This window comes from Taudactylus pleione, unplaced genomic scaffold (genome assembly GCF_031769625.1).
Source record: "Taudactylus pleione unplaced genomic scaffold, aTauple2 ptg000285l, whole genome shotgun sequence".
NCBI classification, from domain to species: domain Eukaryota; kingdom Metazoa; phylum Chordata; class Amphibia; order Anura; family Myobatrachidae; genus Taudactylus; species Taudactylus pleione.
In genome coordinates, this window is record NW_028284687.1 from 1,269,403 (window position 1) to 1,281,863 (window position 12,461).

General features: G+C 47.0%; 1 protein-coding gene across 1 annotated transcript in view; it reads left to right on the forward strand.

The window, feature by feature from the left end:
• The window catches only part of LOC148512039 (uncharacterized), a 43,388-nt gene that overhangs the window by 21,633 nt on the left and 9,294 nt on the right, over nucleotides 1-12,461 (forward strand). Inside the window, exon 7 of the mRNA XM_088482371.1 lies at nucleotides 6,793-6,929. Within this exon, the coding sequence (XP_088338497.1) occupies nucleotides 6,793-6,929 (137 nt within the window). The remainder of the gene's footprint in view (nucleotides 1-6,792; nucleotides 6,930-12,461) is intronic.

Consider the following 12,461-nt stretch of genomic DNA (forward strand, 5'->3'; position numbering starts at 1 on the left):
AGAGGTCCTCTTTCAGTAAAATGCGATTTTTACGCAATTTTTCGATGTTTCGAGATTTGCGCATATGCCCATCTCGGCTGCAATGTCAAACAGTGTCCCTAAGCCACATCCTGATTGAGAGGCTGAGGCCATTTAGGTGGTGGCGTGGGGGCAGCTAGCTTCCCAGAGAACGATGGTGATAGGCCCCATTTTCTGGGTGTGCCAACCCAGTGGCTGGGTCTTTTGGCCCTGGCTCTATGAAAACACCGGCCATCCTGAGTAACTGAGGGTTACTCAGACCAAAGACGCAGCTGCTGTGAGAACTGGGGGCCTGATTCACCATCGATGGCTATTGCGATCGAAGCTGCAATTAAGCATGATTGTCCGCTGTGCAAATATGCTAATGAATGTAATCAACGAAACCATGTATACCCATCGTTTCCATCAATATTAGAAATTAGCCCTTTATTGTTAGACAGAGGTGGTTTAAAAAAGAGGGTCTGTGTGCAGGCTCCCCTCTTCTCTGGCGGCGCAGTAGACAGTAGCTTTTGTGCAGGTCTCTGGGAACACAGCGCCCGTGCCACATTCTCGGAGACTTATATAGAAAAGCGGTGGGATACGCTTGGAAAAGATGTAAAACTAGCAGCCATTCATGGTAATTGCAAATACTCAATGATGGTGACAGGGCTTGAACTACTAAAACGTTTGTGATTGGCTGTTTGCAACGCTCAGCTGACAGCGATTGGCGAGTTGTTCACCGCTTGGGCCTAAATCGTACACCCTCCCTCCTAGGGGTGCCTAACCCTAACCTCCCCCCAAAAACCTAACCCTACCCGGCTAACGCTAACGGCGCCAAGGACTTACCTCGTTCAGGCTGGTGTCCTTCAGCGTTCCGGCGTCGGGATTAAGATAGGCATCTGTATTTCGGTGCCTACCTTAAGTGCCTTGTTGGAATTCAGCTGTATGTATTGAGTCCGGCGGCATCGCGGCCGCCGGTCTCATAGGTACGTCCCTTTCTGTTGTAGTAAAGAGGTTTTAGATATTTATATGCCGCAGTTAATTTTTCCAACTGCTTTTCCTCCAAAAACAAAAAAATCTCCTTGCAGACTCATCCTCTCACCCCCCACACCCGGCTGCCAACTGTCTTCTTTCCGCCCAAGTCCATAACTTTCTCTCCTCTTCCTCCCATCAGTTTTCTCCTGCTCCCACATGCCTTCCTACTTAACCTATCCCTCTCCTCCGGTACCTTCCCCTCTTTCTTCTGATGTGCCGTGTTATCCCCATTCTTAATAAACCAACCCCTTATTCCCTCTACAACTACCTCCCCCATTTCTCTTCATCCCTAGGCCTCCAAACATCTTGAGCAGGGTGTTTACAACAGACTCCCCTCATTCCTCTACATCAAGCTCTCCTTGACCCCCTCCAATCTGGTCTTAACCTCTCCATTCTACCAAACCCACCCTAACCAAAGTGAGTATTGACAGCCTATCTGCTAAATCCAAGGGTCACTTTTTTCTCTACTAATCCCTCTTGACCTTATGGGGACTCTTAATAGTTGTCCACCCCCTCCTCCATTGCATCCTCCACTCTGTTGGCTTCCGTGACACGGTTCTCTTCCTACCTGTCCAAGCACTATTCCTCTGTCTCCACACTTCACTCCACGTCCCCTTCTTTCCACTTAGCTCTCTGTCCTTGGCCCCATCTTTTCTCTGTGCACCTCTTCCCTTGGTGGGCATCAGCTCCTTCGGCATGCAATTTTATCTATATGCCTGTGACACCAAAATGTACCTCTATTCCCCTGACCGCTCCCCTCCTATCCTCTCCCGTGCCACTCGTTCCTCTTGGATGTCACACCACTTCTATCCTCTCTAAAACTGAAGTTACTGTATCCCTCCACCGTTCCATCTCCATTAATATCTCTCTTTCCTCTTTTCCACAAATCTGATGTATGGGTGTCATACTTGCTTCCACCTTCTTCTCTCCATGCAGTCACTTCCTCTCCCAATCATGTCATTTGTTTCTCTGCAGTATTTCCTGGATCATGCACCTTCTTACTCTGAAAGCCACTAAAACCCTCATCCTTGCCCTCATCATCTCTCTCCTTGATTACTGTAATATTTACTCACCCACAGCCTACATATCTCTGACTGTTTTCCCCTTCTGTGTCTTTTTCCTCTGCTGCCATGACTTATTTTCTTCTCTCACTGATCCACCTGCTTTCTCTAATACTTTTGAAATACTGGCTAAGGTGGTCAGTGCTCCATTCCGGTATCTGAAATGTCTAGCTATTGCGGTCAGCCCCCTATTGCGGCACCTGGAATGGCTATCTAAGGTAGCTGTACCGAGTGCTGGAATGGGGCACAGACCATCAAAGGTGGTCCGTGCCCCGTATTGCACTTGGAATGGCTATCTAAGGTGGCCTGCTCCCCGCTACGGCACCAGGAACTCCATAATAAAGTGGTCAACGCCCTGTACTGGTTGCGCGGAACGGCTAAGGTGGTCAGCGGCCATCTAAGGTGGTCAGGGACCAGTTCTGTCACCCGGAATGGCTATCTAAGGTGGTCAGAGACCAGTTCTGGCACCCTGAACTGCTATCTAAGATGGCCATCTCCCCGTTCTGACACCTGGAAAAGCTATCTAAGGTGGCTAGCTCCCCATTCTGGCACCCAGAATGGCTATCTAAGAAGGTCTGTGACATGTTCTGGCACACAGAACGGCTAAGGTGGTCAGCAGCTCATTCTGGTACCCGGAACAGCTATCTTAGCTGGTTTGCTCCAAGTCCTGGCACCCGGACTGCTATCTAACCTGGTCTGCTCTCTGTTCCGCTATCTATGGTGGTCTGCACACAATTCTGGTACCCGGAACGGCTATCTAACTTAGGGGCTAATTCAGCAGAGGACGGAATTGCAAAGCTGCACACAAGCCGCTTTGCAATTTTGTTCTTGCAAATATGAAAATGCAGTAGGTGGTGTATGACGGCCCCTGTATGACACCTCCTGCTGTATCTGCGATCCCAGCACTGCTACTGAGGTCGCAGGCTGGGATAACCTCTGTGACCATTGGTTGCAATGGTGGACGGCGTTGGCCAACTAACCCTCAGCTTACATAGGCTGTCTGGCTTGCAAGGCCTAGAAACTGGAATGGCTGGATAAGGTGGTATGTGCCCTGTGTAGGCAGCTGGAATGGATAAGGTGGTTAGCGCCCTGTGTCGGCAGCTGGAATGGATAAGGTGGTTAGCGCCCTGTGTCGGCAGCTGGAATGGATAAGGTTGTATGCGCCCTGTGTTGGCAGCTGGAATGAATAAGGTGCCCTGTGTCAGCAGCTGGAATGGATAAGGTGGTAGGTGCCCTGTGTCGGCAGCTGGAATGGCTGGATAAGGTGGTATGTGCCCTGTGTCGGCAGCTGGAATGGCTGGTTAAGGTGGTAGGTGCCCTGTGTCAGCAGCTGGAATAGATAAGGTGGTAGGCACCCTGTGTCGGCAGCTGGAATGGATAAGGTGGTAGGCACCCTGTGTCGGCAGCTGGAATGGATAAGATGTTCCTAATCACACAGCTAAGGATTACACCCCCTGACCTCCCATCAGTAACAGCCATTACTAGTTACATGTAACACAGTATCCTAATATCTTCCCCCCTATGCAGCCAGTGTGACATAGATGTGAGATGTAGCAGCAGCCGCCATCACCCTGCTCCCTCCTCCTCCTCCTCCTCCTCCCTCTGACACAGGAGACGACACAGTAATTATCCCATCACATCCCCCTGCTGCTGCCTCCGCGCTCTCATCCGGAACCACAGTCACAGAACCTATGTTCCACCCGACTTCCGGTTATTGCAATGCATGAGACTTCCGGTATATGCGTTCCACCCGTCATTCTCCTGCGTTCCACTGACTTACGGTCTCTTCTATTCTCCTGCATCACCCCGGAAGTCATTATCAGTATTCCACATCCACTTCCGGGTGCGAGGACAAGGACGGGGCGGTGCAGAGAAAGAGCCATTGTTGTCGCTGGCAGCAGGTAACTGTTATACAGGGGGAGCAGCATGTGGTGTCCTGTTATTATACAGGGGGAGCAGCCTGTAGTGTCCTGTTATTATACAGGGGGAGCAGCCTGTGGTGTCCTGTTATTATTATTATACAGGGTGAGCAGCCTGTGGTGTCCTGTTATTATACAGGGGGAGCAGCTTGTGGTGTCCTGTTATTATACAGGGGGAGCAGCCTGTGGTGTCCTGTTATTATTATTATACAGGGGAGCAGCCTGTTGTGTCCTGGTATTATTATTATATAGGGGGAGCAGCCTGTGGTGTCCTCATAGTATTATTATACAGATGGAGCAGCCTGTGGTATCCTGGTATTATTATACAGGGGAGCAGCCTGTGGTGTCCTGTTATTATTGTTATACAGGGGGAGCAGCCTGTGGTGTCCTGTTACTATACTGGAGGAGCAGCCTGTGGTGTTCTGTTATTATACAGGGGGAGCAGCCTGTGGTGTCCTCATAGTATTATTATACAGATGGAGCAGCCTGTGGTATCCTGGTATTATTATACAGGGGAGCAGCCTGTGGTGTCCTGTTATTATTGTTATACAGGGGGAGCAGCCTCTGGTGTCCTGTTACTATACTGGAGGAGCAGCCTGTGGTGTTCTGTTATTATACAGGGGGAGCAGCCTGTGGTGTCCTCATAGTATTATTATACAGATGGAGCAGCCTGTGGTATCCTGGTATTATTATACAGGGGAGCAGCCTGTGGTGTCCTGTTATTATTGTTATACAGGGGGAGCAGCCTGTGGTGTCCTGTTATTATACTGGAGGAGCAGCCTGTGGTGTTCTGTTATTATACAGTGGGAGCAGCCTGTGGTGTACTGTTATTATTTTTATACAGGGGGAGAAGCCTGTGGTGTCCTGTTATTATTATACAGGGTCCTGTCCTGCTTTTATACAGGTGGAGCAGCCTGTGGTGTCCTGTTATTATACAGGTGGAGCAGCCTGTGGTATCCTGTTATTATAAAGGGGGAGCTGCCTGTGGTGTCCTGTTATTATACAGGGGGAGCAGCCTGTGGTGTCCTGTTATTATTATTATTATTATACAGGGGAGCAGCCTGTGGTGTTCTGTTATTATACAGGGGGAGCAGCCTGTTGTGCCCTGTTATTATTATTATACAGGGGGAGCAGCCTATGGTGTCCTGTTATTGCACAGGGAGAGCAGCATGTGGTGTCCTGTTATTATTATTATACAGGGGAGCAGCCTATGGTGTCCTATTATTATTATTATTATTATACAGGGAGAGCAGCCTGTGGTGTCCTGTTATTATTATTTTACAGGGGGGAGCAGCCTGTGGTGTCCTGTTATTATTATACAGGGAGAGCAGCCTGTGGTGTCCTCTTATTATTATACAGGGGAGCAGCCTGTGGGGTCCTCTTATTATTATACAGGGGAGCAGCCTGTGGTGTCCTGTTATTATTATACAGGGGGAGCAGCCTGTGGTGTCCTGTTGTTATACAGGGGGAGCAGCCTGTGGTGTCCTGTTGTTGTTATTATACATGGGAGCAGCCTGTGGTGTCCTGTTATTATTATACAGGGGGAGCTGCCTGTGGTGTCCTGTTATTATTTTTATACAGGGGGAGAAGCCTGTGGTGTCCTGTTATTATTATTATACAGGGTCCTGTCCTGCTTTTATACAGGTGGAGCAGCCTGTGGTGTCCTGTTATTATACAGGTGGAGCAGCCTGTGGTGTCCTGTTATTATACAGGTGGAGCAGCCTGTGGTGTCCTGTTATTATACAGGTGGAGCAGCCTGTGGTATCCTGTTATTATACAGGGGGAGCTGCCTGTGGTGTCCTGTTATTATACAGGGGGAGCAGCCTGTGGTGTCCTATTATTATTATTATTATACAGGGGAGCAGCCTGTGGTGTCCTGTTATTATTATTATACAGGGGGAGCAGCCTGTGGTGTCCTGTTATTATACAGGGGGAGCAGCCTGTGGTGTCCTGTTATTATACAGGGGGAGCAGCCTGTGGTGTCCTGTTATTATACAGGGGGAACAGCCTGTAGTGTTCTTTTATTATACAGGGGGAGCAGCCTGTGGTGTCCTGTTATTACTATTATACAGGGGAGCAGCCTGTGGTGTCCTGTTATTATTGTTATACAGGGGGAGCAGCCTGTGGTGTCCTGTTATACTGGAGGAGCAGCCTGTGGTGTTCTGTTATTATACAGTGGGAGCAGCCTGTGGTGATGTCCTGTTGTTATTATTTTACAGGGGAGCAGCCTGTGGTGTCCTGTTATTATTATACAGTGGGAGCAGCCTGTGGTGTCATGTTATAATTATTATACAGTGGGAGCAGCCTGTGGTGTCCTGTTATTATACAGGGGAGCAGCCTGTGGTGTCCTGTTATTATTATACAGGGAGAGCAGCTTGTGGTGTCCTGTTGTTATTATTATTATTATTATTATTATTATACAGAGGAGCTGCCTGTGGTGTCCTGTTATTATTATACAGGGGAGGCAGCCTGTGGTGTCCTGTTGTTGTTATTATACATGGGAGCAGCCTGTGGTGTCCTGTTATTATTATTATACTGGGGGAGCAGCCTCTTGTGTCCTGGTATTATTATTATACAGGTGGAGCAGCCTGTGGTGTCCTGTTATTATTATTATACAGGAAGGACACTCTTTCTCATCCTGTGACCAGAGCTATATGACATGGGGGGAATAGAGGAGGACTTGATGGTCACTTAGTGCATCATATACGATTATGCTACATCGGTAGTCTGTGGTGTTTATTATAGTTATTATACTTTCTCCTAGACAACTGAGCTGTGAGGAAGCCGAATGTTTACTAGATGTCACTTGAGGATGAGATGCATCACTGATTCCCTGAGGATGGACACGGACAGGAGTCACATGACTGAGAGGATCCTAAATCTTACCCTGGAGATCGTCTACCTGCTGACAGGAGAGGTGAGGGGATCTGGAAGTGTCACAGTGACATCACTTATATCTATAGTAATAATACAGGGACATGACTGGGGAGGTGAGGGGATCTGGGAGTGTCACAGTGACATCACTTATATCTATAGTAATAATACAGGGACATGACTGGGGAGGTGAGGGGATCTGGGAGTGTCACAGTGATATCACTTATATCTATAGTAATAATGCAGGGACATGACTGGGGAGGTGAGGGGATCTGGGGGTGTCACAGTGACATCACTTATATCTATAGTAATAATACAGGGACATGACTGGGGAGGTGAGAAGATCTGGGAGTGTCACAGTGACATCACTTATATCTATAGTAATAATACAGGGACATGACTGGGGAGGTGAGGGGATCTGGGAGTGTCACAGTGACATCACTTATATCTATAGTAATAATACAGGGACATGACTGGGGAGGTGAGGGGATCTGGGAGTATCACAGTGACATCACTTATATCTATAGTAATAATACAGGGACATGACTGGGGAGGTGAGAGGATCTGGGAGTGTCACAGTGACATCACTTATATCTATAGTAATAATACAGGGACATGACTGGGGAGGTGAGGGGATCTGGGAGTGTCACAGTGACATCACTTATATCTATAGTAATAATACAGGGACATGACTGGGGAGGTGAGGGGATCTGGGAGTGTCACAGTGACATCACTTATATCTATAGTAATAATACAGGGACATGACTGGGGAGGTGTGGGGATCTGGGAGTGTCACAGTGACATCACTTATATCTATAGTAATAATACAGGGACATGACTGGGGAGGTGAGGGGATCTGGGAGTGTCACAGTGACATCACATATATCTATAGTAATAATACAGGGACATGACTGGGGAGGTGAGGGGATCTGGGTGTGTCACAGTGACATCACTTTTATCTATGGTAATAATACAGGGACATGACTGGGGAGGTGAAGGGATCTGGGTGTGTCACAGTGACATCACTTATATCTATGGTAATAATACAGGGACATGACTGGGGAGGTGAAGGGATCTGGGAGTGTCACAGTGACATCACTTATATCTATGGTAATAATACAGGGACATGACTGGGGAGGTGAAGGGATCTGGGAGTGTCACAGTGACATCACTTATATCTATGGTAATAATACAGGGACATGACTGGGGAGGTGAAGGGATCTGGGAGTGTCACAGTGACATCACTTATATCTATGGTAATAATACAGGGACATGACTGGGGAGGTGAAGGGATCTGGGAGTGTCACAGTGACATCACATATCTATAGTAATAATACAGGGACATGACTCGGGAGGTGAGGGGATCTGGGAGTGTCACAGTGACATCACATATCTATAGTAATAATACAGGGACATGACTGGGGAGGTGAGGGGATCTGGGAGTGTCACAGTGACATCACTTATATCTATAGTAATAATACAGGGACATGACTGGGGAGGTGAGGGGATCTGGGAGTGTCACAGTGACATCACTTATATCTATGGTAATAATACAGGGACATGACTGGGGAGGTGAAGGGATCTGGGAGTGTCACAGTGACATCACTTATATCTATGGTAATAATACAGGGACATGACTGGGGAGGTGAGGGGATCTGGGAGTGTCACAGTGACATCACTTATATCTATGGTAATAATACAGGGACATGACTGGGGAGGTGAAGGGATCTGGGAGTGTCACAGTGACATCACTTATATCTATAGTAATAATACAGGGACATGACTGGGGAGGTGAAGGGATCTGGGAGTGTCACAGTGACATCACTTATATCTATAGTAATAATACAGGCACATGACTGGGGAGGTGAAGGGATCTGGGAGTGTCACAGTGACATCACTTATATCTATAGTAATAATACAGGGACATGACTGGGGAGGAGAGGGGATCTGGGAGTGTCACAGTGACATCACTTATATCTATAGTAATAATACAGGGACATGACTGGGGAGGTGAGGGGATCTGGGAGTGTCACAGTGACATCACTTATATCTATAGTAATAATACAGGGACATGACTGGGGAGGTGAGGGGATCTGGGAGTGTCACAGTGACATCACTTATATCTATAGTAATAATACAGGGACATGACTGGGAGGTGAGGGGATTTGGGAGTGTCACAGTGACATCACTTATATCTATAGTAATAATACAGGGACATGACTGGGGAGGTGAGGGGATCTGGGAGTGTCACAGTGACATCACTTATATCTATAGTAATAATACAGGGACATGACTGGGGAGGTGAGGGGATCTGGGAGTGTCACAGTGACATCACTTATATCTATAGTAATAATACAGAGACATGACTGGGGAGGTGAGGGGATCTGGGAGTGTCACAGTGACATCACTTATATCTATAGTAATAATACAGGGACATGACTGGGGAGGTGAGGGGATCTGGGGGTGTCACAGTGACATCACTTATATCTATAGTAATAATACAGGGACATGACTGGGGAGGTGAGGAGATCTGGGAGTGTCACAGTGACATCACTTATATCTATAGTAATAATACAGGGACATGACTGGGGAGGTGAGGGGATCTGGGAGTGTCACAGTGACATCACTTATATCTATAGTAATAATACAGGGACATGACTGGGGAGGTGAGGGGATCTGGGAGTGTCACAGTGACATCACTTATATCTATAGTAATAATACAGGGACATGACTGGGGAGGAGAGGGGATCTGGGAGTGTCACAGTGACATCACTTATATCTATAGTAATAATACAGGGACATGACTGGGGAGGTGAGGGGATCTGGGAGTGTCACAGTGACATCACTTATATCTATAGTAATAATACAGGGACATGACTGGGGAGGTGAGGGGATCTGGGAGTGTCACAGTGACATCACTTATATCTATAGTAATAATACAGGGACATGACTGGGAGGTGAGGGGATTTGGGAGTGTCACAGTGACATCACTTATATCTATAGTAATAATACAGGGACATGACTGGGGAGGTGAGGGGATCTGGGAGTGTCACAGTGACATCACTTATATCTATAGTAATAATACAGGGACATGACTGGGGAGGTGAGTGGATCTGGGAGTGTCACAGTGACATCACTTATATCTATAGTAATAATACAGAGACATGACTGGGGAGGTGAGGGGATCTGGGAGTGTCACAGTGACATCACTTATATCTATAGTAATAATACAGGGACATGACTGGGGAGGTGAGGGGATCTGGGGGTGTCACAGTGACATCACTTATATCTATAGTAATAATACAGGGACATGACTGGGGAGGTGAGGAGATCTGGGAGTGTCACAGTGACATCACTTATATCTATAGTAATAATACAGGGACATGACTGGGGAGGTGAGGGGATCTGGGGGTGTCACAGTGACATCACTTATATCTATAGTAATAATACAGGGACATGACTGGGGAGGTGAGGGGATCTGGGAGTGTCACAGTGACATCACTTATATCTATAGTAATAATACAGGGACATGACTGGGGAGGTGAGGGGATCTGGGAGTGTCACAGTGACATCACTTATATCTATAGTAATAATACAGGGACATGACTGGGGAGGTGAGTGGATCTGGGAGTGTCACAGTGACATCACCTATACCTATAGTAATAATACAGGGACATGACTGGGAGGTGATGGGATTTGGGAGTGTCACAGTGACATCACTTATATCTATAGTAATAATACAGGGACATGACTGGGGAGGTGAGGGGATCTGGGAGTGTCACAGTGACATCACTTATATCTATAGTAATAATACAGGGACATGACTGGGGAGGTGAGAGGATCTGGGAGTGTCACAGTGACATCACTTATATCTATAGTAATGATACAGGGACATGACTGGGGAGGTGAGGGGATCTGGGAGTGTCACAGTGACATCACTTATATCTATAGTAATAATACAGGGACATGACTGGGGAGGTGAGAGGATCTGGGAGTGTCACAGTGACATCACTTATATCTATAGTAATAATACAGGGACATGACTGGGGAGGTGAGAGGATCTGGGAGTGTCACAGTGACATCACTTATATCTATAGTAATAATACAGGGACATGACTGGGGAGGTGAGGGGATCTGGGGGTGTCACAGTGACATCACTTATACCTATAGTAATAATACAGGGACATGACTGGGGAGGTGATGGGATTTGGGAGTGTCACAGTGACATCACTTATATCTATAGTAATAATACAGGGACATGACTGGGGAGGTGAGGGGATCTGGGAGTGTCACAGTGACATCACTTATATCTATAGTAATAATACAGGGACATGACTGGGGAGGTGAGGGGATCTGGGAGTGTCACAGTGACATCACTTATATCTATAGTAATAATACAGGGACATGACTGGGGAGGTGAGGGGATCTGGGAGTGTCACAGTGACATCACTTATATCTATAGTAATAATACAGGGACATGACTGGGGAGGTGAGGGGATCTGGGAGTGTCACAGTGACATCACTTATATCTATAGTAATAATACAGGGACATGACTGGGGAGGTGAGGGGATCTGGGAGTGTCACAGTGACATCACTTATATCTATAGTAATAATACAGGGACATGACTGGGGAGGTGAGGGGATCTGGGAGTGTCACAGTGACATCACTTATATCTATAGTAATAATACAGGGACATGACTGGGGAGGTGAGGGGATCTGGGAGTGTCACAGTGACATCACTTATATCTATAGTAATAATACAGGGACATGACTGGGGAGGTGAGAGGATCTGGGGGTGTCACAGTGACATCACTTATATCTATAGTAATAATACAGGGACATGACTGGGGAGGTGAGGGGATCTGGGAGTGTCACAGTGACATCACTTATATCTATAGTAATAATACAGGGACATGACTGGGGAGGTGAGGGGATCTGGGAGTGTCACAGTGACATCACTTATATCTATAGTAATAATACAGGGACATGACTGGGGAGGTGAGAGGATCTGGGAGTGTCACAGTGACATCACTTATATCTATAGTAATAATACAGGGACATGACTGGGGAGGTGAGGGGATCTGGGAGTGTCACAGTGACATCACTTATATCTATAGTAATAATACAGGGACATGACTGGGGAGGTGAGGGGATCTGGGAGTGTCACAGTGACATCACTTATATCTATAGTAATAATACAGGGACATGACTGGGGAGGTGAGGGGATCTGGGAGTGTCACAGTGACATCACTTATATCTATAGTAATAATACAGGGACATGACTGGGGAGGTGAGGGGATCTGGGAGTGTCACAGTGATATCACTTATATCTATAGTAATAATACAGGGACATGACTGGGGAGGTGAGGGGATCTGGGAGTGTCACAGTGACATCACCTATATCTATAGTAATAATACAGGGACATGACTGGGGAGGTGAGGGGATCTGGGAGTGTCACAGTGACATCACTTATATCTATAGTAATAATACAGGGACATGACTGGGGAGGTGAGAGGATCTGGGGGTGTCACAGTGACATCACTTATATCTATAGTAATAATACAGGGACATG